Source organism: Hemicordylus capensis, chromosome 2 (genome assembly GCF_027244095.1).
Source record: "Hemicordylus capensis ecotype Gifberg chromosome 2, rHemCap1.1.pri, whole genome shotgun sequence".
In the NCBI taxonomy this organism is placed as follows: domain Eukaryota; kingdom Metazoa; phylum Chordata; class Lepidosauria; order Squamata; family Cordylidae; genus Hemicordylus; species Hemicordylus capensis.
In genome coordinates this window covers 148,386,168-148,410,256 of record NC_069658.1, presented here as the reverse complement: position 1 = coordinate 148,410,256, position 24,089 = coordinate 148,386,168, and the positions used below count along the sequence as shown (strand labels likewise).

The following is a 24,089-nucleotide window of genomic DNA, read 5'->3' as shown; positions in this document are numbered from 1 at the left end:
ATGAAAATCCACGAGGTGGTGCTTAATTATTGAGACCCAGAATAGAATGGCGGATTGAGGTGGCTCCACCGGGGGGAGGGCATTATTCTGGAAGACTCCCCATGTGAAAATAAACTCCTTGTGTGTAGAAATCATCAGGGAGGCATTCAAATAGCCTCTCTCTAATGTGCTAGTTTATCCCAGGGAAGCTCTTTTTATTTGGGGAAGTATTACCTCTTCTCACCCCCACAGCTGGAAGTGGTACAGTCCAGACTTCTGTGGTCTTACTCTATTCCTTATTCTGTAAGCAAGGGTGTCTGCAGAAATAATGATTGGGGGAAGCAGGGGCAAGGTAATGGTAGCTGGCAAAGTCTGGTGAGGCTGTAATTGGGGTGCATGCATGTGAATATGACACACATGCATGCACCCCAATTACAGCCTCACCTACAGAAACACAATATGTTACATACAGCCTCACCTACAGAAGCACAATATCTGCTTCAATATATCTAAGCATATTTCTTTTGGACAAACCAGCCTCCACCCACTGAATAATCACAGCCATCGACGTCAAGGATCATACCTACCAGATCACTAGGCTTGATAGGCAGGAAATGACTTCTTAACCTTTGCAGAGTGAATTCCCCTCCCTACTGAAGAAACCACACTAGATGCTTCCTATCCCACTGTAGGGGTCCTATCTACCAAAAGAGAGTAGAATTATCTGCACTGAATAAGTAGAATAATCCACCCTTTTGCCAATCTCTAAGGGTATTCATATGTGCAGCTGAACCCAGCCTAGGGCAGCCCAGCCTGGGTTAGGCTGCGTGTGTGAAGCGCTAGGAGTGAGGTCGCTCCTGGGAGTGAGGTTGCGCTAAGCCCCACTTCAAACCCAGCGTTTAGCCGATGTTGGCCGACAATCATCTGGGCGATTGCCTCCAGGTTCAACAGTTCCCCCCCCCACACACACTGCCATTGGTGGGTAGGGAAAGGAGTGGCCGTGCTCCTGGGATGTGGGAGGGGGAAAGTCCTCTTGCTCCCAATGTCTCCCTTCACCACTGCTCACGTTTCCTGATCATCTGCTGGGGAAGGAAGGCGAGTTCCTGACTTCCCCCCAGCCTGTCCTCCCTCTCTGGCAAGGTTGTGTACATGACCCCTCTATTTAGCCCAACTATTAGCTGAAAAGCAGGTTTAGCCCAACTATTAGCTGAAAACCAACTATTAGCTGAAAACCAACTATTAGCTGAAATAGCCCAACTATTAGCTGAAAAACTATTAGCTGTGGTAGACACCCACAGCTAGTACTAAAATGGCACATGCAGATTATGCATGTGAAGAACAGCTATTAAGCCCAGGAAAACAATTCCTTTATCAAGATGGAAGTTTACAGTGTGGCGTGTGAGCTATTGAGTTACACAGGACTCTTTCCTCAAACCCAAACCAGATGCAATGAAAAAGGGGGAGAATACATGTTTCTGGGAGATGCAAAGTATTTAGTAGTGTAGGCAGTCTCTTTCAGTCTTAAAACAACAGCAGAAAAGTTATTGTAGAATAGGAGTTGGTGATGGGCTGGATGAGGGATAACAAACTGAGACTGAATCCAGATAAGACAGAGGTACTCATTGTGCGGGGTTGGAACTCGAGAGATGATTTTGATCTGCCTCTTCTGGATGGGGTCACACTTCCCCAGAAGGAACGGGTACGCAGTCTGGGGTGCTTTTCGATCCAAGCCTCTCCCTGGTCTCCCAGGTTGAGGTGGCAGCCAGAAGTGCCTTCTATCAGCTTCGGCTGATAGTTTCTTGAGATGAATGACCTCAAAACAATGGTACATCTGCTGGTAACCTCCAGATTAGATTACTGCAATGCACTCTATGTGGGGCTGCCCTTGTATGTAGTCCGGAAACTACAGTTGGTCCAGAATGCAGCAGCCAGGCTGGTCTCTGGGTCATCTCGGAGAGACCATATAACTCCTGTATTGAAGGAGCTACACTGGCTGCCAATATGTTTCCAGGCAAAATACAAGGTGTTGGTTATAACCTATAAAGCCCTAAACAGCTTGGGCCCTGGGTATTTAAGAGAATGTCTTCTTTGTCGTGAACCCCACTGCGCACTGAGATAATCACTGAGGTCCGTCTGCATTTGCCACTGGCTCGTCTGGTGGCCACTCAGAGACGGACCTTCTCTGCTGCTGCCCTGAGGCTTTGGAATGTGCTCCCTAGTGAAATAAGAGCCTCCCCATCTCTGACAGCTTTTAAAAAGTCTTTAAAGACGCATCTGCTCACCCAGGCTTTTAATTAATATTGTTTTAATGGTTTCAATGCTATTTTAAAAAATTGTTTAAAAATTTTAAAATTATTGTAATGTTTTAAACTTTTCGTTTTTGTTTTAACTAATGTTTTACTTTCTTTTAAATAAATAAGTAAGGTTAAGGCACTGCATCTAGAAAATTATGTTTATGACTGAACATACACACTCTAACAAGAATTCTAAGGAGGTTGATACAGTAAAATAAGATTGTGTAGAAGTATATCCACATAAATGATTTCCCATGGTGTAATAACATGGTAATTATGATGTGCCTGGCTGTAAACAGGATGAACTGCAGTTAAGCCTTTCAAGAAAAGGGGGGGGGAGAGAAAAAGAGAGGACCAAGCGCCCTCTCGTGAACCCACCCTGCAGACCTCCAACAAGTCTGCAAAAAATATGTAGATCGGCTTTTCTTCACGCGCGCCAATTCGCCAACTGATCAGCAGCAAGCCAAAAAAAATTGTGATCTAGCCCCTAAAGCGAGCTGGGCTCATCATAGCACGAAACTACTGGTGATCCGTCCAGATCGGGGCACCTTCTAAACAAGCGCGCTTGTCTCCCGGCGCAGGAGAAGTTGTGTGTGTGAAGGGCTTTGTGAGGGGAGGACCCAGAGCCGGCTCGAGCTCGGGGTTGCCCTTAGTCACATTACCTTCGGGGGGAGGAGGAGGAGGAGCCGTACAACAGCAGCAGCAGGGGAAGGAGGAGCACCAGCCTGACATCACAATTCCTCTCCCTGCCCCGGTGAGCGAGTCAGGCCAGGCAGCAGCTGGGGTGGGGAGCGCTCGGTAGTGGTTGCACTGCACCCCCGGCCTGCTGCCCAAGCGCGCAGCGGCGATGCGCCCTCCACTGCCCGGCTAGGCGCAGTGAGCCCCCGCGCAGGATGAGGGAGCTGCCCGGCGCTTCGCTGCAGAAGGCTTGCCGCCTCCTCGTGGTCTTCTGCATCATCCACCTCTTGGCCGTGTTCTTCTACTACCTGTCCGGCAGCACGCTGACCTTCCAGTGGAGCTCGGAGCCGTCTCCCCGAGGCCCGGCACCCACCCGTCGGGAGCCGCTGGCGGTGGCGGTGCTCAGTACCAACCTCTCCAAGCCGGACGTGGATTGCCCCGACCTCTCCCCGCTACTCGGTAAGCGCGTGACTCCGCCGGCCTTCCTCGCCGTCTACACGCTCTGTCTGGGGTGTTCCCTGGTCCGCTCGATCCCCTGCCTCTTCCCTACCGCCGGCTTCCCTGTCCCCGCCTTACCCCCGCTCCACCTCACCCCGATCTCCTCGCCTCCCACTTCCTGCACCCCGATTCCCCCATCGCCTCCCCCCCGCAGCATAAGAGTCCCCACTTTCTTCCCCACCCTTTCCTCTTCCTGTCTCCTCGAGGGCCCTTCCTTCTCTCGAAAGCCGCGAACGAACCGGGGCAGGATCGCCCTTCTTTAAGTTGCGTCTTTTCTCTCTTCGGCTTTCCCAGGCTCTCTAGCTCTTTCCTTCCTTCCTTCCTTCCTTTCCTTTTTGCACTAGAGGTAGTGGAACCTTCCCGGGTAATAAACGCTGCATTGGGATACACGTGTTTTTCGAGAGGCTTCGGGTGCATTAAGAGTCCTGCTTCACTGCTTTTGTGAATCTTATGATGTGGAAAGGAAAAAATGGGGAGAGAGACTCCGTTTGGTAAGCACACGAAGGCCGCGATCCTGTGCACCTTTTCTTGGAAGAAAGCCTCATTAAACAAAGCAGGACTTACTTCTGAGTAAAAATGCCCAGGATCGAGTTGTATCTCTGCAGTCCTAGGCACACTTGCTTGGGAGTAACTAGTAACTCCCATCGAGTTTAGTGGAGTAAATGTGTATACTATTTACTATTTCAGAGTAAATGTGTATACGATTGGGCTGCTAGCATAACTTACTGCTTTTTCTGTTCCTATCCGCTTCCTCACACTCCAAAAGGAAAGGGGGGGGGGCACCCGAACTCTCTCTCCCTGAGTTGCATTTTCTCGCTATAGGTTTGTCTGACTGAACTGCTGTGAGACACTTGCCGTGCAACATCTGATGATGTCACTGATGAAGTGGGGATGTCAATGACCTGCCACGTTGGGGGCAAGAGACTGGGGAGCGGCTGTGCCAAAGCTGCATATGCTTGCGTTTTCGATTGACTGCCTTTTTGATGTAATACCAGGACAAGTTTCTTGGTCATCCACAGAACGCTGTGATCAGTTGCTGCCCAGTCTCTGAATTTATTTTGAATCTTGCCCAATAGTATAAGCTGACCTTTTTGTCAAGCGTGCCCCAAGTGGTCCAAAGTATGGGATAGTGCCATGTGCTTGCACCCAGCCCCCCATGCCCATGCAATGCATTGGGGTGTCTTTGCCTCTAGACTGCTGAGCAAGCAGGAGCCCAAGTCTTAACTTCTGCCATAGCCAGACCTGTGGGTATATGACACCTACCCTTTATGCCTATGGCAGGTTGTCCCACAGGTTGGCTACCTGTGACCTATCTAATTTGCTACAATTCCAGTGTGTTTGATTATTTTTCTTTTCTATTCACTTTTCCCCCCCATGGTGTCATAAGAAATTGCCTTATACAGAGTCAGACCATTGAGCCACCCAGCTCAGTATTGTCTTCTCTGACTGGCAGCGACTCTCCAAGGTTTCAGGAAGGAACCTTTCCCGACCCTACTTGGAGATGCCAGGATTGAACCTGGGAGCTTCTACACACAAGGCAGATGCCACTGAGCTACAGCTCCATCCCCCATTATGGGCTGTTTTCTAAGAGTTTGTTAGACCAGCTCTTGACAGATTTTATTTGGATCTAGGAGTCATCCCCAAAATTTAGAAGCCAGATCATGGATACTTGACAAAATTACCAAACTTAAGCCAGGTTCACACAATATTCACATGACTGGGAGGGTGCAGGGGAAGGCTGCATGAAACTTACCTCCCCCCCCCCCCACCAGATGATCCATCAGTGTTGGTGGGAAGCACGGACTACGCATCCACATGATCCATGCCGCTGCATGCAGCGTGGCTCTCTGGAGGTGGGAACAATGTGTCCCAGCCAACACACATCCCACAATGCACACATATCCCATATAGCCACACAATGAGCCCAGTGCATTGGGGGATACCCTAGTGAGATGGGTGCTCTAGGTGCCCATTTCTGTGTGCATGTGGGCTGCAAGCAGCTTGAGCGCACACATGATCCTGGTGCCAGGGTTAAGGGTGCACTTGTTCATGAGAACAGCCTTATTAATTCAAATCACATCATTCAAATTTAATTAGGGTTACCAACATTAGCATGATAAATCGCCCATGCCAAGGTGATTTATGGCCTGAGATGAAGCTGAGCTTCCCACTTAGCATTTTTATTTATTTATTTTTACATTTTTATACCGCCTTTCATTAAAAGAAAACCCCAAGGCGGTTTACAAGAATTAAAAACATACAGCAAAAAGCAGTAAAAACATCAAGCTAAAAACAAGCATAAAAACAAGACAACAGATAAAAACACACAAGAACAGCAGTAAAAGATGATTATGTAAAAGCCTGGGTAAAAAGCCAAGTCTTTAAAAGCTTTCTAAAAGCCGTGATGGAGTCTGAGGAACGAATGGCCACTGGGAGAGCATTCCAGAGTCTGGGGGCAGCAACAGAGAAGGCCCTGTCCCGAGTGCACGACAGCCGGGCCTCCCTCATTGTCGGCACCTGGAGCAGGGCCCCCTCAGATGTCCTAGTCAAGCGGGCAGCAACCCTTGGGAGCAGGCGGTCCCTCAAATACCCCGGGCCCAAACCGTTTAGGGCTTTAAAGGTCAAAACCAGCATGGGTTCACGCAATCATTCTAAACCTAGATGCAAACAATTGTGTGAACCAGGTCAATGTGACAGATGTTGAAGGGAGTGATAAATGGGCTTCTCTATACCATTTACAAGTAACATGCTTAGAACAGAAACAGGGGCTGCCTGGGACAAATACAGATTTTATTAAATACGTCTGCCTCCTGAACAACTTTGTCTAGGTGCCATAGTTAAATTTCTAGGTGCCATGGCTCCCTGACACCTGGGATTTGTCAAACCCTGTGTTAGACTGCTCTTGAACAAACAAAGCCAGGAGCCAGAGAGCTGCTAGGCTAATTCAGACAGCTTGTGCTAGCCCAGTAGATTTGTTGTTTATTTTTTGCTTTGAAGAGCTGACTATTGTACAGCATCAAAAACTGCTTTTGAAGCCACTCAGCTCCTGTTTTGAGAACAGCCCTCTCTGGACTGCCAGAATTAACTTTGCCATATTTTGGGATGTATTATACTTCTCAGATTCATTCGACTCTAGAATTTTTGGAATCGAAGTACTGTTAATACTTTTTCCTGTTTAATACATGTCCAGAACAGTCTTTTCCTTTTAACAAACATTTGTATAAAGCTCTCATAAGTTCTCTGTGTAGCAGCACATTTTTCTGAATGTTATGGATCTTCCCCTACCATGAGAAGATTTATATTTCTTAGAAAGCCTTTAAATTTTTCTTCATTTTTCTTAATCTTGCATTTATAGATGCAGCATAAAGTTGAATTCCGTCATTGTGAGAAATGTTAGATAATTAAATAATGTTTTTTAAAAAGATTTTTTTCTAAGACCTTCAGAGGGAATCACATACTTTAAAAAAACAACAACTCCTCCTCCACATCAGCAGGCACCCATGCCATATCATAAACTGCTTTTGCAGGCAGGAACTGCACATTGCATAGAAATGTGGAAAACTCCTGGGAGTGGGGAAAGGGTATTTAGCACTGCCCATTGCTGTTCTGCAGTAATTCTTTCCTCCAAGCAGCTTTGGCAAGGAAGGGGGAAAGAAGATGGGAGGACTTGGACATCTGCAGGAATTTTCCTGGGGGACGGGCAAAACATAAATGTAAAATATGTAAATTGAATCCAGCCATGAATCAGGGGAAAGCCCCCACCCCCGCTCCATGGATGCCCATACTTGTGGGGGGATGATTTTTGAAAAGGGACAGGCTTTGGCTTCCGGTCTGTTTTTCTTTAGAAAAGGCAGTGGTCAGAGTTTTCTGGTTGTGCGTAATATGTAGTTCCATCCTTTGATTCTTTGTTGCATAAGGGGTGTGGTGAAGCCGTGGCCCAAGTTAAAAGAAAGAAAGAAAGAAAAAAGTCCAAAGGACCAGGATCTTTGAATCCTGACTAGGGTTTTTGAATTAAGTTAATTTGCTTTTCTTTAAGTGCTCGGGGTTTTCGGCATCTCTTTATATGTATGCTAGTGTATGTGATGTTTTTAGTCATTTTTCCAACTAGTTTCAACATATCAAAGCATTTATTTGCTATTATGCTCAACTCTTCCTTTTAGGCAGCTCAGAGGGATAAGGCTCCTGGTGGTCTCTCATGCAGGCACTGTTTGGATCCACATCCACTTAGTTTTGGGTGTTCCCAGTCCATTCCCTGTCTTTTATTAGAGTTCTCAAACACAATAATTTCTAGAGCTTGTGGTATGGTAAGACAGAGGATCTTTAAGTTTTAAGAGAGATTGTTGCTCAGTAGTAGAGCACATGATTTCCACGCAGAAGAAGATCTCAGGTTGAATAACCCCAATATCTCCACTTAAAGGAAAGGTTCTTTGGTAATGGGGAAGGGAAAGGCTCTGAAGAATAGCTGCTGGTGGTACACCAGTGTGGTGTAGTGGTTAGAGTGCTGGACTAGGACCGGGGAGACCCGAGTTCAAATCCCCATTCAGCCGTGATACTAGCTGGGTGACTTTGGGCCAGTCACTTCTCTCTCAGCCTAACCTACTTCACAGGGTTGTTGTGAAAGAGAAACTCAAGTATGTACTACACCGCTCTGGGCTCCTTGGAGGAAGAGCGGGATATAAATATAATAATAAAAATAAAAAACAATGCTGGGCTAGGTAGTCTATCTCAGTAAAAAGCAGCTTCATATGTTTGTATCTAATTGTAAAAGTAACTCCATATAGTGGAGTGGGGACACCATCCTCTCTAATAAAAGGCTTGGTGTCCGTCCGTGGACAACCAAGCGTCTGTCCGTGCCTCCCTCGGCCGTTCTGGGCAAGCGCGGAGCGCATGCCCAGAACAGGCCGCGGCAGAAATGAAAACAGGGAACAGGCGGCCATGTTGGGCGGCCAGAAGTGGCCATCCCGAAGAAGCCGGTGAAGCCCGGCCGAGGTGGTGGCGGGCAGCCGCCGAGGCCTGGGAGCGCCAACATGGACGAGGGGCTGGGAGACCTTGGGGCCCTCGCCTGGCCCCAAAATTGCCTTTGTCCTTGGCCCACATGTTTTCCACCGATCGCTCTCCCGCCCTCCCAGCTGCCCAAATTCCCCTTCCCCGCACCCCTCCCCAAAGGATTAAGGGGAAGAGGTGGCGGGGGAAATTGGCCGAGGCGGCGGCAGAGCCACCGCCTCGCCCAGAGGAGACGGAGACTGGGACAGAGGGCGAAGCGGAGGCCATTAAAAAAAAAAATTCCGGCCGCGGTCGCCGCCCGCCCTCCCTCCCTCCCAACTGCCGAGACCTCCTTACCCCGGCCCACGTCAGTCGGGTGAAGAAAGTCCTTAATTTAAGAGGGAGAGAGGAGCTCGCGAACAGAGCTCCTCTCTGTGCAAAGGCTCTGCCCAAACTGGCACTATGGACACAAAGGACGCAATAGGCGTCCTTTGTGCCCAAAGCGCCATTTCAGGAAGAGGCTTTGCAGAGAGAGGAGCTCCGCTTGCGAGCTCCTCTCTCCCTCTCAAATTAAGGACTTTCATCGCCCGACTGATGCGGGCCGGGGTAAGGAGGTCTCGGCAGATGGGAGGGAGGGCCGGCGGCGGCAACTGCGGCAGCAATTTTTCTTATTTATTTTTTTACGGCCTCCGCTTCGCCCCCGGTCCCGGTCTCCGTCTCCTCTGGCCGAGGAGTGGGGCAGGGGGGAAAAACTCTCCCCTACTAGCGCCCGTTATTTCAATGGGCCTGAAAACACTAGTTTGTAATAATGTTTAACTTCTGTTGTTGCTAAATAACTTTCAACTTTAATTTTCTTTATGCTTAGCTTTAAAAAATACATGAGTCATTAAAAGGGGTGGGGGAGTGGGGAATGCTAAGGAAAAATGTCCACTTCTGATATTTAAACTGCTGTAACTCAGCCATTTTTCATCTGATTTCTTTAAAACTGGAGCAGCTTCTATCTCTCACCCAAGAGATGCCCCAGGCCATATATAATACTAATCAGACAAATTCCTCTGATTTTTATGGGGAACAGAATTGTGGTTTTAACAGAATGCCTCGTGCCTTATAGATTTGCTCCTACCATCCATAATCAGGAATACCAAGGTTCCTGTTATACTCAGTGACTTTTGTTAATTGAGCAGTTTATTTTATCCTTCTCTTGTTTCTATGGAATCAATATTTGCATATGGAAGTAGTCCAAGAACTATATTATACCATAATAGGATCAGAGGAGAAAGTTCGGTGCCCTTCTACATTTCATTCGTCATTGCTCATCATCAAGTTTTGAAATTTTTTTAAACCCACTTTAATAACTTTCCTGTAAAGCCCAAGTTTTCCATTAAAATTTTGGCTGCACTGGATTAAGGCTTTTTCAGCAACCAGCGATAGCATTGTGTCTATGTTTATGATGCGTTGACTTCAAAACTGGTCCAGTTTGCCATTTTAAGTGACCAGGTTTTAGGATTTGTAAAAATTTGTAAGTTTTAGTAGCGAGAAATGTAGCATACTACAGGGCTGCATTATATTCAGAATATCTAACTCCTGCTTCTTTTCTTTTTCTCCTATTTTTCTTTTGTTGATACACATCTGTTGCTGAGTGCAATATATATTATATATCATATTGTGATGGCCATTTAAATAAATGACTACTATGTTAACTACTGTTACCCTTTTGTGCTATCCATTCAACATTGGGTTTACTAAAAAAAAAGAAGACCAAATGAATTCATTTATGCGCAACTTCAATGGCACATAAGGCCAAGGAGAAGCCACACAGCGTCAACCGATGGTTTGATGTTCCATCTGAGCCATCCCTGAGTGTGATGGGATGTTGGGTGATATCGCGAATGATGGGTGATATCGCGAATGAGTGAAACATGGGTTGTCATGTCTGGTAGAGTGTGCGTGCGCATGTGTGTGCACGTGTGTGTGTGTTTAGGGAGTGCTTGTACTTTGCACACCTTCAAATGTTAATTCGTACTGTGGTTCACCATTCCAAGTCAGGATAGAAAGCAGGCTTACCTTTGCAATTGAATTCCCAAGTTTAGTACTTCTCTCCGTGGTAGTGACTGACAGCCTTCATGTATATACCCATATTTTCCTGAATCCAAGACTAGGTTTAAGTTCTTTGATGTTAGAAATCAGGGGGTCCTCTTAATTCAGAATCCTCTTCCTTTCAGGTAAATACAGGTTTTAAGTTTTTTTTTAAGAGGTCTTAAATTATTTGATTCGGGTAAATATGGTATGGAGAAATAAAGGGTGCGCTTGGGATGGGTGGCGTGGCTGGGATAGCTCTATTTCTTGTCCCTGGTGATTTCAGCTTTTGAAAATCAAACCAATTCTTATCTGCGTGGCTCCATCCTAGGTTCTGTTCTTCAGTCATGCTAAGTGTCATGGAATGTTGGGAACTGGTAAGAGAGATAGGGATGTTCACGAATCGCGTGTTGAGGCGTGATTCGGAACATATCCCCTGCCCCTTTAAAACGGAGGAGAGCAGGTGCATACCTGCTCCTTCTCCGCTCACTGCCACTTCCTGAATTAGCGGTGCTCCTCCCAACTATCTTCATGTGCCGATGTTGCTCTCCCCCAACTGACCCCATGTGATGTCGGCATGCACGTGGCCTTCACACATGCGTGGCAGCCATGTGCATACCGGCGTCCTGCAGGGGCAGCTGAGGCAGAGTGCCACTGGCATGTGAAGATAGTTGGGAGGAGCGTTGCCAATTCAGGAAGTTGCGGTGAATGGAGAAGGAGCAGATATGCACCTGCTGCTCTCTGTTTTAAAGGGGCAGGGGATGTGTTCCGAATCATGCCTCGAAACACGATTCGTGCAGAGAGAGAGAGAGAGAGAGAGATGTGTTCTTCTACTTTGGGCATTATCATTCCCTGCTAACAGCTCTTCAGTAGCTACACCATTATCACACTTTATCACATCTTTTATTATTTTTTGCATTGACAGTATATTTCTGAAGACATTTTGCAGTTGGTGGTGGGTGTGCAGGAGCAGAACATTGCTCCACATATTGGTAGTTACGCCCCATCCCTTCATCAGAATAGCCTTGGCAGTTTCTTTGTCATACTAGGTGTGACAGAATGTTGAGAAATTGCTGTAGACAGACAGATACATAAAGTGCACCCTTTTTAGCTGCATGCAATGGGATCCAGTTAATTCTTGCTTGGTTAACTTGTTTTTCTTGTGTGATGTTTGCCTATCTTCTTGCAAACAGGCAACTTGAACTTGCTAAGGATGAGGTTGTGAGTGTGTAGCTATGTTTGCCTTGGTTAGCTCTTTTTATTCCACATCCAAACTCATGCTCTTTCCAACATCAGCTAGTTAGAGGACTCTCAAAATGTAGAGGCAGGACATGAAAATGATGGCTGTCCCTTATTTATTACTTTTTCGAGTAGCTGGTGTCCAGAGGTAGACTGCTTTTGTGCAAGGAAGTTCCATTTAGCTACGATAGCTAATAGCTGTCCATAGACCTATTCTCCATGGACCTGCCCAATCATTTCCAAAGTGGTCTAAGCTAAAGGCCCCTGTTATGGATTTATCTGAAGCTATTTAATAATGCTTGAAATTCTGGTTTCAAAAATCCTGCACGTCCAAGTTTCAGTCCCATATTTTAAGATTACAGCCTTATTTTATTTTATGTATGCAAGGCACAGTTTTTAGAGTTCCTCAGGCTCTGAATCTCCTCTTCAAGTTATGAAGAAATATTTGCATTTTACTGTTCCAGCAAACCCTCTGATGATCATGAAGTTCCTTGCCTAGTTCCTCAAAGTTGTAGGTTTGAGGACCCAATAAGGTTTTGTTACATTTGACTCGTTTGTTTGAAAGGAACATAATACAACTGTTCAAATAACTTCCAAGGCAGTGTAAGTTTCTGCATCTCTCGGATGTCCTTGGATTGTTTGCAGTATGTTGTTGAGTTGCTGCTGGTTAAGCATGATGCTATCGTAGCTGAGATACAGCCTGCAACTTGTTGATTTGACCTGTGTGTTGAGGAGACTAAATATATCCCACAAGCGGATAAGCACATGCAGTATGGAAATGAGGCTCAGGCCAAGCTGAACACAGCTCACAAGTCATGTTTTGCATCCTGCAAGGTTCCTTCACCATGTCCCCCTCCATTTTGGCAGTCCCAGACATGTAGCAAAAAGAGATTTAGCAATGCTGGTGGTGGGCTGCATTTCTCTGGTTGGTGGGGTGACCATATATGGCTGGTGAGCTGTGTTTGGCTTGGTGGGTCACAAGTTGTGAGTGAGTCGATGTGTTCATAGCACATGGTGTGGCTTGGGGGAGTAAGCTGTTTTCTAGCAGGATTTCTTTAAAGGTTTTGGTGATGCTTCATGTGGCTTTCAGCTTGCATTGCCTGCTTGAAAACGGCTCTCTTTCCTCACCCCATGACTAGTATGATGTCCTTGATAGTCCAGCCATTATCGTCCTGATTATTTAATTTTTCTGGTATCTTGTATGAACAGTAACGTCCTACTAAACCTGAAAACTCAAAACAGTCCAACCTTTAGCCTGCCCTGCACAGATATGACTGATGTGGGATATTTTTGAGGCCACTATTGGTTGTTTCTGCACCTGTTTATTTCCTTCTTAATTTCATTCTTCTAGAAATTTAGCTTATATGCTAAGTATGTGATCAAAGGATAGCCCTTCCATGCACATGAGGACAAGTCAACCAAAGTAAATTTTTAGAAACCTGCCTGCCCATACAGACTTAGGTTAGTCATTTGTGGCACATTAGCAACTTGAAAAAGAAAACAAGAACAAATTCTTCCATTATACAAAAGCTTCCCTATCCAGTTGCATGAAGGCAATTCTTCCTTGTGACAGGGGCTTGTTTCCAAGCTGAAGAAGAGCCCTGCTGGATGAGAGCAAAGGAAGGATGCAGGATGCTAGCCCAACATCCTGCTGCCTCCCACATTGGCCAGCCATATGCCTCTGGAATGGGAAAGCCCACAAGCAAGCAATCGACCTTCCTTGCTGTCTCCCCCTCACCCCCGCCCAGCAATTGTATTGAAAGGCATACTGCTTCTGAAGCTGCAGGATCCATCTAGCTATCATGGCTAACCAGCTTCTCAGCTTCCATGAATTTCTCCAACCCCCATGGAAAGCCGTCTATGCGTAGGGCAATTGCTACGTCCTGTGGCAGCAAATTCCATACGTTAATTACACGTCGTGTGAAGAAGAACCTCCATTTGTCTGCCCTGAACCTACTGTCAGTCCATTTCCTTGGAGTAGCCCAAGTTCTAGTAATTTGGAAGAGGGGGGGAAATGTTCTTTTTGTGCACAATCTCCACACTTTTCATAATTTTAAAAACCTCTCTTCCCCCGCCCCACTTATCACCTTTTCCTTGTTTTTTAAATTAAAATGCCCCAAACACTGCAGCCTTTCCTTGTAGAGGAAATGTTTGAGCCACTTGATCATATGGTTGTCCTTTTCTGGATTTAGACTTGTGCTGTTTGAGCATCAAACCTCTATAAAAAATGGCTAAAATTATCCCGTGCTCCGTTGACCATCCAAGAAGCCGTTCATGAGCTCTGGAATGCAGGAAACCGGTAACAAATGAACTATGCTTGGTACCTAATAGCACTGCCTTCCTTCTTTAGACTGGCGGTAGAGCACTGAGCCATTTTAAGAGCCATAATTGCTTCACACTTGCTGTAGAAATAGAAATGCTAATAAATGGCCAAGAGGGCTAGGCAGATGTCAACATGCCCTTTTCTATTTCCTAATGCTTAACCCCCCCCCAAATAAACATTCATTTCCTAGAATCTGCACAGAAGATAAGAAACAGCACAAACACACTGAAGTATCATTTCTGAAAGTGTTGTAAAAGACGTTCCAGAGCAACTCAATCATATGGAATGCGGCAGAAAACCTTTCACCCTAATGGGTACATTTCTACTCGGCACAATAAAAAAGTGCTGCCATTCACGTTGGCTGTCTTCTATGGTGAGAAGTCTGAAAATTATACGGCTGAGCTTATCTTCATTGTTGTCAGTGCCATAAGTGTTATTGGCTTTCGTAAGAGAGATTATGGAGGGAGGGTAAATGGGCTTCTCTTTGTCCCCTTTACAAGTAACATAGAACAGAAACAGGGCTAACTGGGACAAAGGAAAATTGTATTAAATAACTGTCTCTAGATATCCTAGTCTAGGCACAACAGTTTGATTTCTAGGTGCTATGGCTCCCTGGTGCCTGGCAGAGGCACTCTGGATGTTGGGGCTGAAGTCTTGGGCCTCCACACCCTTGGGGGGCCCCCAAATCCTCTTTCGTCTGTCCTGGGTGGTGTGGTTTGTGCCCTCAAGAACCTATATGTTAAAACTTCAAAGGCCTTAAGTTCCAGGCTCCAAAATTACCTAGCTGCACCTCTGCTGCTTAGGATTTGTCAAGCCCTGTCTTAACTGTGGAGCCAGCGTGGTGTAGTGGTTAGAGTGCTGGACTAGGACTGGGGAGACCCGAGTTCAAATCCCCATTCAGCCATGATACTTGCTGGGTGACTCTGGGCCAGTCACTTCGCTCTCAGCCTAACCTACTTCACAGGGTTGTTGTGAAGAGAAACTTAGGTATGTAGTACACTGCTCTGGGCTCCTTGGAGGAAGAGCGGGCTATAAATGTAATAAATAAATAAATAAATAAAACTGTGGCTGAGGAAATGGACTGAGAGATCTCCCCGTCTCCTGGCCCATCCCTTCTTCAGTGAGAGTTTTACTCCTCCTCCGCAACTGCTAGCCTTCCCTGCAGTTGATGTTGAACAGGTTCTCAAGGTTTACAAAACCTGATTAAGAAAGAGATTGGCCTTAATAGTGGCTTATTATGCTTCCTAACTCTTCTGACCTGAATAAATTTCATTGCAAATTTTAAAATCACCCAGTTTAACACTTTTGGAGGCAGTTCACACAAGCAGCTGTACCCAGACTTACGCAGCCCTACCCAGGTAGGGCGGCTTGTGTGAAGCGCCGGGATTGGGGCCTGAGGTTTTCCGCTGGGTTATTACCTAGGTAGAAGGGCGCCAGCAGGAGGCCACAGCCTGCTTTCTTCCCGCTCCCTCGACACCCTTGGAGCCGCTGTGTGCTGGTTGTGCGGGCGCACGGTGCTGGCAAGCCCAAGAGTGGCTTGAATTGTGTGAGGGCAGGCAGGACAGCTCCTGCCTCCCCCCGCCAGCCCTCCTCATGCCGGATAAGCATAGGTCATGTGCAGTGGTCCCTCTAATTTTTTTTCATCTCTGTGCAGAATGAGTTTTGTTCTGGGCAGCAGTATCAAGTGCAGTGCGTGCACACATGCATTCAGAACGAAGCCTTCCTGATTCAACCGGAGCGGGATCTAAAATGAACTGAGTGGACATCCAAAAACCTGTGAGCGTGTGCACGCCTTAGAGGGAACAGTGGTCATGTGTGTGACCTTATTGATTCAATGTTTTTGTACATTGTTTCCCGTTTTTTTCTGTTCTTTCATTTCCTCGCCTTTGGCATCTCGCCACATTCTCAGTTGACCTTGATTTGCAGATTATTAATCTTATTGCATAAGTACAGCTATGCAGGAGTGTCACTTCCTTGTTTTCTGTGGGGAGCTGTGCCAAAGTGCTTCAGCTTGATACTAGCAAGGCAAGCTGCATGACACTTTTCCTGCTGAGAAGGGATGTCCTTTCCTTTGTCAGATAAGGATGGTGTTCAGCCTTGCTCAATCCTGTTTAAAAAATAAAATAAAATCGTTTGTTCAAGTGCAATATTTTCTGAGCAGCTTCCTGCTTAACCACAGCAGCAGCTTGAGCCCAAATCTAGCTTTAGTAACTGGTTAGCCACATAAACATGATGAAGGAAGGCGAGTGGGTGTCTTGTTTTGGGGAGGGGGCAGTGATGGGGGAGCCAGGGCTGTCTGGTCCTTTCAAAAGGAGTTTAAAGCATTTATCCGCTGTGGTGGTGCAGCGGGGAAGCAGCTTGCTTAGGGAGCAAGAGGCTGTTAGTTCGAATCCCCCTTGGTGTGCTTCCCAAACTGTGCCTAGTAAATATATATTTGTAGTCATCTATATTGGGCAGCAGCGATATAGGAAGGTGCTCGAGGTGGATGCTCACTTCAGTGACAACGGCAAAAGGCATCATCTCGAGAAAGGCCATGGTAAACCACTCCTGTATTCTACCAAGAAAACCGCATGGCTCTGTGGTTGCCGGGAGTCGACACCGACTCGATGGCACCGTCTTTCCTTTCCTTTCCTGTAACATTTACCTTGGAGTAAGTCCCACTGAACTAATTGTAATCTTCTGAGGAGACATGGAGGATTGTGTGCATGGCAGAAGATGATAGCCCTAGTGCTTGAGAGGCTAATGTAATGTAATGTAAAGTGGAAAATATTATGTATGTTTTATATAGCTAGGGATGAAGAAATGTTGGCTCAGTTTATCAGCCAGACAACATATTTTACTCATCAAGCTATGTTAGTACATTGCTCATCAGGAATTTTTTCACTCGTCAGGCATCATTATTCACTCGTAGACTGGTGGATTTCTGCAGCCCTGTATATAGCGCTATCACTGCATATTACAGAGCTTGACAAATCCCAGGTGCCAGGGAGACATGGTGCCCAAACATATGACTGTAGTGTCTAGACTAGGATATTCAGTTATTTAATAAAATATTTGCCCCAGGCAGCCCTGTTTCTGTTCTAAGTATGTTACTTGTAAAGGGGATACAAAGAAGCCCATTTTACCCTTCGTCTCCACAGTGTCAGCCTCTAAGTCTGGTAATTTTGTCAAGTGTCTATTATCAGGCTCCTAAATTTTTGGGCTGGCTCCTAGATGGCGCCAAAAATAAATAAATAAATAAAATTAAGGCCTGGCATATAGTATTTTATAGACTGATGAAAGAAAGAAGGAAAAGAAATTTAAGTCTTTTTAATTGAGTCTTTGCCTCAATTAGCTTACAGTCAAAATTTGGACAGAGAGTGAGACAAAAAGGGATGGAGGCTAAAGAATGGAGTCAGATAGAAGTGACAAGAGATGATGTTATAAACTGTCTGGAAATACTAAAAACTAACAAATCGCCCGGGCCAGATGGCATCCATCCAAGAGTCCTCAAAGAACTCAAATGTGAAATTTGCTGACTTCTTTGCTAAAATATATAACTTATCTCTGCAATCGAGATCTGTACCGGAGGACTGGAAAGTAGCAAATGTAACACTGATTTTCAAAAATGGATCCAGGGGTGATCCAGGAAATTATAGGCCGGTTAGCTTAATGTCCATTCCAGGCAAATTGATGGAAAGCATCCTCAAGGATAAAATTGTAAAGCACATAAAAGAACAGTCCCTGCTGGGAGAGAACCAGCATGGCTTCAGCTAAGGTAAATCTTGCCTCACAAACCTTTTGGAGTTCTTTGAGAGTGTCAGCAAGTGTGTGGATCAAGGTGATCCAGTTGACATAGTATACCTGGACTTCCAAAAGGCTTTCAACAAAGTTCCTCATCAAAGACTCCTGAGGAAACTTAGCTGTCATGGGATAAGGGTAGAAGTACATGTGTGGATTGCTAACTAGTTGAAAGACAGGAAACAGAGGGTAGGTATAAATGGAGAGTTTTCACAATGGAGGGAAGTAAGAAGTGGGGTCCCCCAGGGATCTGTACTGGGACCGGTGCTTTTTAAATTATTCATAAATGATCTAGAAGCAGGGGTAAGCAGCGATGTGGCCAAATTTGCAGATGATACCAAACTCTTCCGGGTAGTGAAATCCAAAACGGATTGTGAGCAGCTCCAAAAGGATCTCTCCAAATTGGGGGAGTGGGTGACAAAGTGGCAAATGCAGTTCAGTGTTGGCAAGTGTAAAGTGATGCACATTGGGATGAAAAACCCCAATTTCAAGTATATGCTGATGAGATCTGAGCTGTCGGTGACTGACCAGGAGAGGGATCTTGGAGACATGGTGGACAGTTCATTGGAAGTGTCGACTCAATGTCGGCAGCAGTGAAAAAGGCCAATTCCATGCTAGGGATCATTAGGAAGGGGATTGAAAATAAAACTGCTAATATTATAATGCCCTTACAAAACTATGGTGTGGCCACACCTGGAGTACTGCGTACAATTCTGGTCACCACATCTCTTTGTTTTTATCTGGTTGTAAACCACCCAGAGACGTAAGTTTTGGGCGGTATAAAAATATGTCAAACAAACAAATAAAAAAGGACATTGTAGAACTGAAAAAGGTGCAGAAGAGGGCAACCAAGATGATCAGGGGCCTAGTGCACCTTTCTTATGAGGCAAGGCTACAACACCTGGGGCTTTTTAGTTTAGAAAAAAGACGACTGCGGGGAGACATGATAGAGGTCTATGAAATCATGCATGGTGTGGAGAAAGTGGATAGAGATAAATTCTTCTCCCTCTCACATAACTCTAGAACCAGGGGTCATCTCATGAAATTGATTGCCAGGAAATCTAGGACCAACAAACGGAAGTACTGTTTCACACAACACATAATCAATTTGTGGAATTCCCTGCCACAAGATGTGACAGCCAACAACCTGGATGGCTTTAAGAGGGGTTTGGATAACTTCATGGAGGAGAGGTATATCAATGGCTACTAGTCGGAGGGCTATAGGCCACCCCCAGCCTCAAAGGCAGGATGCCTCTGAGTACCAGTTGCAGGGGAGTAATAGCAGGAGAGAGGGCATGCCCTCAACTCCTGCCTGTGGCTTCCAGTGGCATTTGGTGGGCCACTGTGTGAAACAGGATGCTGGACTAGATGGGCCTTGGGCCTGATCCAGCAGGACTGTTCTTGTGTTATTATGTTAAAGGGAGGAGCATTGTTCAGAGTTGATGAATATGAGCACATTCAGCTATACATATTTAGGATTTGATTCAGTTTAGACTAGACCAGGGCTGCTCAGCTTCAGCTCTCCTGCAGGTGTTGGCCTACTCCCACAATCCCTGGCTACTGGCAACTGTTGCTGGGGATTATGGGAGCGGTTGTCAAAAAACAGCTGTGGGGGCCTGAATTGAGCAGGCCTGGGCTAGACTAAGGTGTTAATAGCACTTAGCAATAGCAATAGCACTTACATTTATATACCGCTCTATAGCTGGAAGCTCTCTAAGCGGTTTACAATGATTTAGCATATTGCCCCCAACATCTTGGGTACTCATTTTACCGACCTCGGAAGGATGGAAGGCTGAGTCAACCTTGAGCCCCTGGTCAGGATCGAACTTGCAACCTTCTGGTTACAGGGCGGCAGTTTTACCACTGCGCCACCAGGGGCTCTTCAAAGTCTCAAAGTCTCCATTTGTCTCCAAAAACAAATCAAAGTCTCCATTTTTAAAAAGGGGTTTTGACATGAGAGACATTAGCCAATAGGTGCTCATACCAGCCATAGACACAGTGGCAAGGAATGCATTTGAACATGTCCATAGTGCTTTCTCAGTACCACTGAGCAATTGTAACCACTGCCACTCATCTGGGACCAGGAAAAGTAGAGTCCAGGTCAAGAGGTTGCAAAAGAAATGTTGCAATGATGAGTGAGTGGGGTCACCTGCCCTACATGTAACCTAAATCGAAGCACAAAACAGGCAGATACTAGAGACTTAATGTGGATAGGAGGTCAGGCAGAGCGGCACCCCTGCAGCTGCTCACTGGGCCTGTGCCCGCAGCATAACACAGAAGTGCATTCAGTGAGACTCATAGAGCAAATTTGATGCAGGTCCCCTCAAGGTCCACAGCCGTTCTGAACTCCTCCAGGTGCCAGTTCACTGGGAGGGTGGGGCGGGCGTAGAATTCTCTTGTTTATTTACATATGTATCTCGTCCTTTGTCCTGGGGAGCCACCTAATGGGGCACCGGGGAAGTAACCTGCCTAGGGAGCAAGAGGTTGCTGGTTCAAATACCCACTGGTATGTTTCCCAGAATATGTTTCCCTGATATAGGCAGCAGTGATATAGGAAGGTGCTGAAAGGAATCATCCCACACTGCATGGGAGGAGGCAATGGTAAACTCCTCCTGTATTCTGCCAAAGACAACCACAGGGCTCTGTGGTCACCAGGAGTCGACACTGACTCGAGGACAATACTTTACCTTTGTCCTGGGACCACAGTTGCAGCATCTGCAAACATTTTAAAAGCTGGTTCCTGTTCTGGCCCTTCTCACTTAAGAAACTAAGTACTATGGAAGTATTTGGATAATCTCTAATTGTATGAAGGTCTATACAGCTTTTGAATCCACCCACTATCTCTTCCGGCACAGACATTCTAGCACAGGGGTGTGCAAACTCTCCCCTCTAGCTGTTGTTGAACTATAACTCTCATCTTCCCCAGGGATAAATCATGGCTGGGGATGCTGGGAGTTGTAGTCCAAAAATAGCTAGAGGGCCAAGTTTGCCCACCCCTGTTCTAGCAAAGTGTGAAATAGAGGTCAGTTCCCATACAGCAAGGCTCAGCAGTTTTATCACTCTTGCTCTGAGCACAGAATGATAACCCTAGCTCTGCTTAATAGATTACTGTTTGTTTGCTTGTTCAGGGAGACTGCTTTGAGTTCAGTTTCAGAGACTTCACAAGGGCAACAGCTTTTAGACTGAACCCTGGCACTGAAAATAGGGGCCAGAGCTCAGTTACAGTGAACCATGACTCATATGAAATCCTGTACAGCTGTCATTTATGTACTAGGGCCCTCCACGAAGTACGTTTCACTTCTTCAAAACCTGGGCTGTGTTCTCATAGTAACAGCAATCCTGATTAAAGTTAACCAGAATCACCAGATTCCACGCACTCCCATGGCACGTGAGAGGAGAACGTGGATTTCCCAGGCAATCCTGATCAAATTCCACACAGTTTAAGCACAGTGGTTTGCAGGGGCGGATTAAGCTTTTTGCCGCCCATAGGCTAAAAGGCTTTTGCTGTCCTTCTACCTTAAACAAAAAAGGTTTGTCTTTTTTTGGTAATAAGGTAAAAGTGGGGGGCTTTCTCCTCACCCACTCCATCCTTGCTGCAGCCACCGCTGCCCACAGAGAGGGGCAGCCAAATTTGAGGAGGGGCAAAATTTGCTGCTCCTCAAATTTTGCTGCCGTAGGCAAATGCCTACTCTGCCTCTCTATTAATCCACCACTCGTGGTTTGACCAAGATTGCCTGGGAAATCCACGTTCTCATGTCACATGCCACAGGAGCCATACAGGCAGGGGTCCGCAAATTTAGGTTTAGCTCACTAGCCAGCCATTATTTATGGTCCCCAACAGTCTCCTCTCTTCCCTCAGATCCCTTTCTGGCACACACACACAGAGGTCTGAGGAGAGAAGCGGGTCTTCTGACAGGTGCACTGGATATGAAGATGGCAAGGAACAGTGGAAGTCCTCCCTTGCTGCTCGGAAAAGGGTCCTGCTGTTTCTTACCAGCTCAGAAATGACAACGGCAATGAGAAAGCTGGTGAGAGACCAGTGTGGAGCTGGGCATTCTGCTCACCAGAAGGCCGGAGGCACTTGTCCACTGGTGAGCTGGCAAATGAATGTATAGATGCCTACATGCAGGGTTTGGAGATCCTGGTTAACTGTTTGTGAGAATGCAGCCCTGTACTGGTGCAACTCACTCTTCCTTCTTTATCACACTTTGCCCCATTTTAGCAACTATTGCAGCCCTCTTTTGGCAGTTCCATTTGATGCTATTTATTTATTTATTTATTTATTTTTGCAAATGGAGGAAATTCCAGCAAAGCTTTTTCCTGTGTTGTGGTGAGCTTGACTTTAGAACCCAGAATGGCTGTATGCTTTGAAGTGTGGGTCAGCTTTTAAACAAAACCAACGGGTCCCCCTGGCTGTCCCCTTGTTAAGTATTGTGATAAATTTATGGCATGTCTCTTTGCAAAGAACGTCACAAAAATGTGTAACGATATAACCTCTGCTACTGAAATTGCCCCTGGAAACGTCTTTACTGCAGTAGGAGTGGCAGTTCACTCTCATTTTGGAGGTAAGATATTGCTGGAAGATTTAGTAATCATTCCCAGCATGCTAGGGGAAAACACCAGATAAGAGGGATGTGAGGCTGTGATTCTGAAATGATTAAGACTTCTTTCAAACCCAGCACCTTCCATGCTCCTTTTTTTTTTTTTTGGCACCAAGAAATATGAGGCAGTCACAGCATGGGCGAAAGCAAGAGAGAGCAACACTTCTAATGTGGCAATGTGAGCATTATTGGAATGAGGTACTTGATGTCTGAAGTTAAGTGGGAGTAAGTGTGGTGCTTGTGTTGAGTAAGTGTGGTGCTTGTGTTGGGGCGATTTTCAAACAAACCTGTTTTCAAAGTTGTTTTACTAAGCAATGTTATGTTGCTCTGAGTAGAAGAAAGATATTACCCATCCTATGTTTTTAAAACTGGATGTTTTAAATCTGATTTATTTGTTTTAAAGATGTAAATAAACTATTTCATTCCTTATTTAAAAATAGCATGGTTAAGATTAAATCTCCTCACAAGCAAGCTACACCCTACACTTTCCATCCCATGAATTAATGGTTCTCTCACACACTTTGAGTTACCTACCAATCATACATGGGCATCCATCTCATTTTTATTTCATGAAAATGGCTCTAGTGTGCCTGGCATACTTGCTTCTGGAAATTGCTGTGCCTTCATTTTCCGTTTCTCAGCAGACTAAAGTCACATGTGCAAAGACACAGGCTGGGTAGCAGGATAGTATTTTGTGGTGGGGTTGGGTTAAGAGAGGAGGACAATTGAAGGAAAAGAGACAGACTAGAAGGAAACAGTGGAAAGAAAAGGGGAAGACCTTATTCAGTACACAGTTTCCTACATTCCTTTACACTTTGCCAAAGTAAAACTCTCACAGCTTCTGGGCATAAGAGAAGCACGACCTGGGAATATTTTGAAGAAATTCCTTCCCTGGGTAAAAATGGAAAATATGTCAAGTGTCAGCAGTGCAACAAGGAGATGCAGGGCAGCGTGACACGAGTAATGAATGAAGGTATCCATTATGTTTTAAAACACAGTTTTTGATTGTGTGAATGGCCTCTATCTGTCCTATAGACAGTGGATTCAGGCAAATTCCAGCTGCAGTTGTTACTTTCTACCCAGAGATAGCAGCGTGAAGAGATGTGTAAGTTCAAGACATCTCTTGGTTGTAAGATCATTGCAGTTCAGTGTAAGCAAGTGTAAAGAGATGCACATTGGGGCAAAAAGCACCAGCTTCACATATACGCTGATGGGATCTGAGCTGTCGGTGACTGACCAGGATAGAGATCTTGGGGTCGTGGTGGACAGCTCATTGAAAGTGTCATCTCGGTGTGCGGTAGCTGTGAAAAAAGCTAATTCCATGCTAGGAATCATTAGGAGGGGGGTTGAAAATAAAAATGCTAATGCCCTTATACAAATCTATGGTGTGGCCACATCTGGAGTACTGTGTACAGCTTTGGTCACTATATCTTAAGAAGGATATTGTAGAACTGGAAAAAGTGCAGAAGAGGGCAACCAAGATGATCAGGGGGCCTAGAGCACCTTCCTTATGAGGCTAGGCTACAGCATCTGGGCTCTTTAACTTGGAAAAGAGGCGACTAAGGGGAGACATGATCGAAGTGTATAAAATTATGCATGGAGTGGAGAGGAAAGACAGAGATTATTTTTTCTCCCTCT

General features: G+C 45.8%; 1 protein-coding gene across 2 annotated transcripts in view; it reads left to right on the top strand.

Annotated features, from left to right (window-relative positions):
• Nucleotides 1-2,880: 2,880 nt before the first annotated feature.
• Nucleotides 2,881-24,089, top strand: part of B4GALT1 (beta-1,4-galactosyltransferase 1) — a 65,588-nt gene continuing 44,379 nt past the window's right edge. Inside the window, exon 1 of one of the 2 annotated variants that reach the window (XM_053297836.1) lies at nucleotides 2,881-3,410. In XM_053297836.1, coding sequence (XP_053153811.1) covers nucleotides 3,167-3,410 — 244 coding nt within the window. In that variant the 5' untranslated portion in view covers nucleotides 2,881-3,166. Of the gene's footprint in view, nucleotides 3,411-22,384; nucleotides 22,630-24,089 lie in introns of those variants that run through there. The other variant, XM_053297837.1, reaches the window with a different exon arrangement.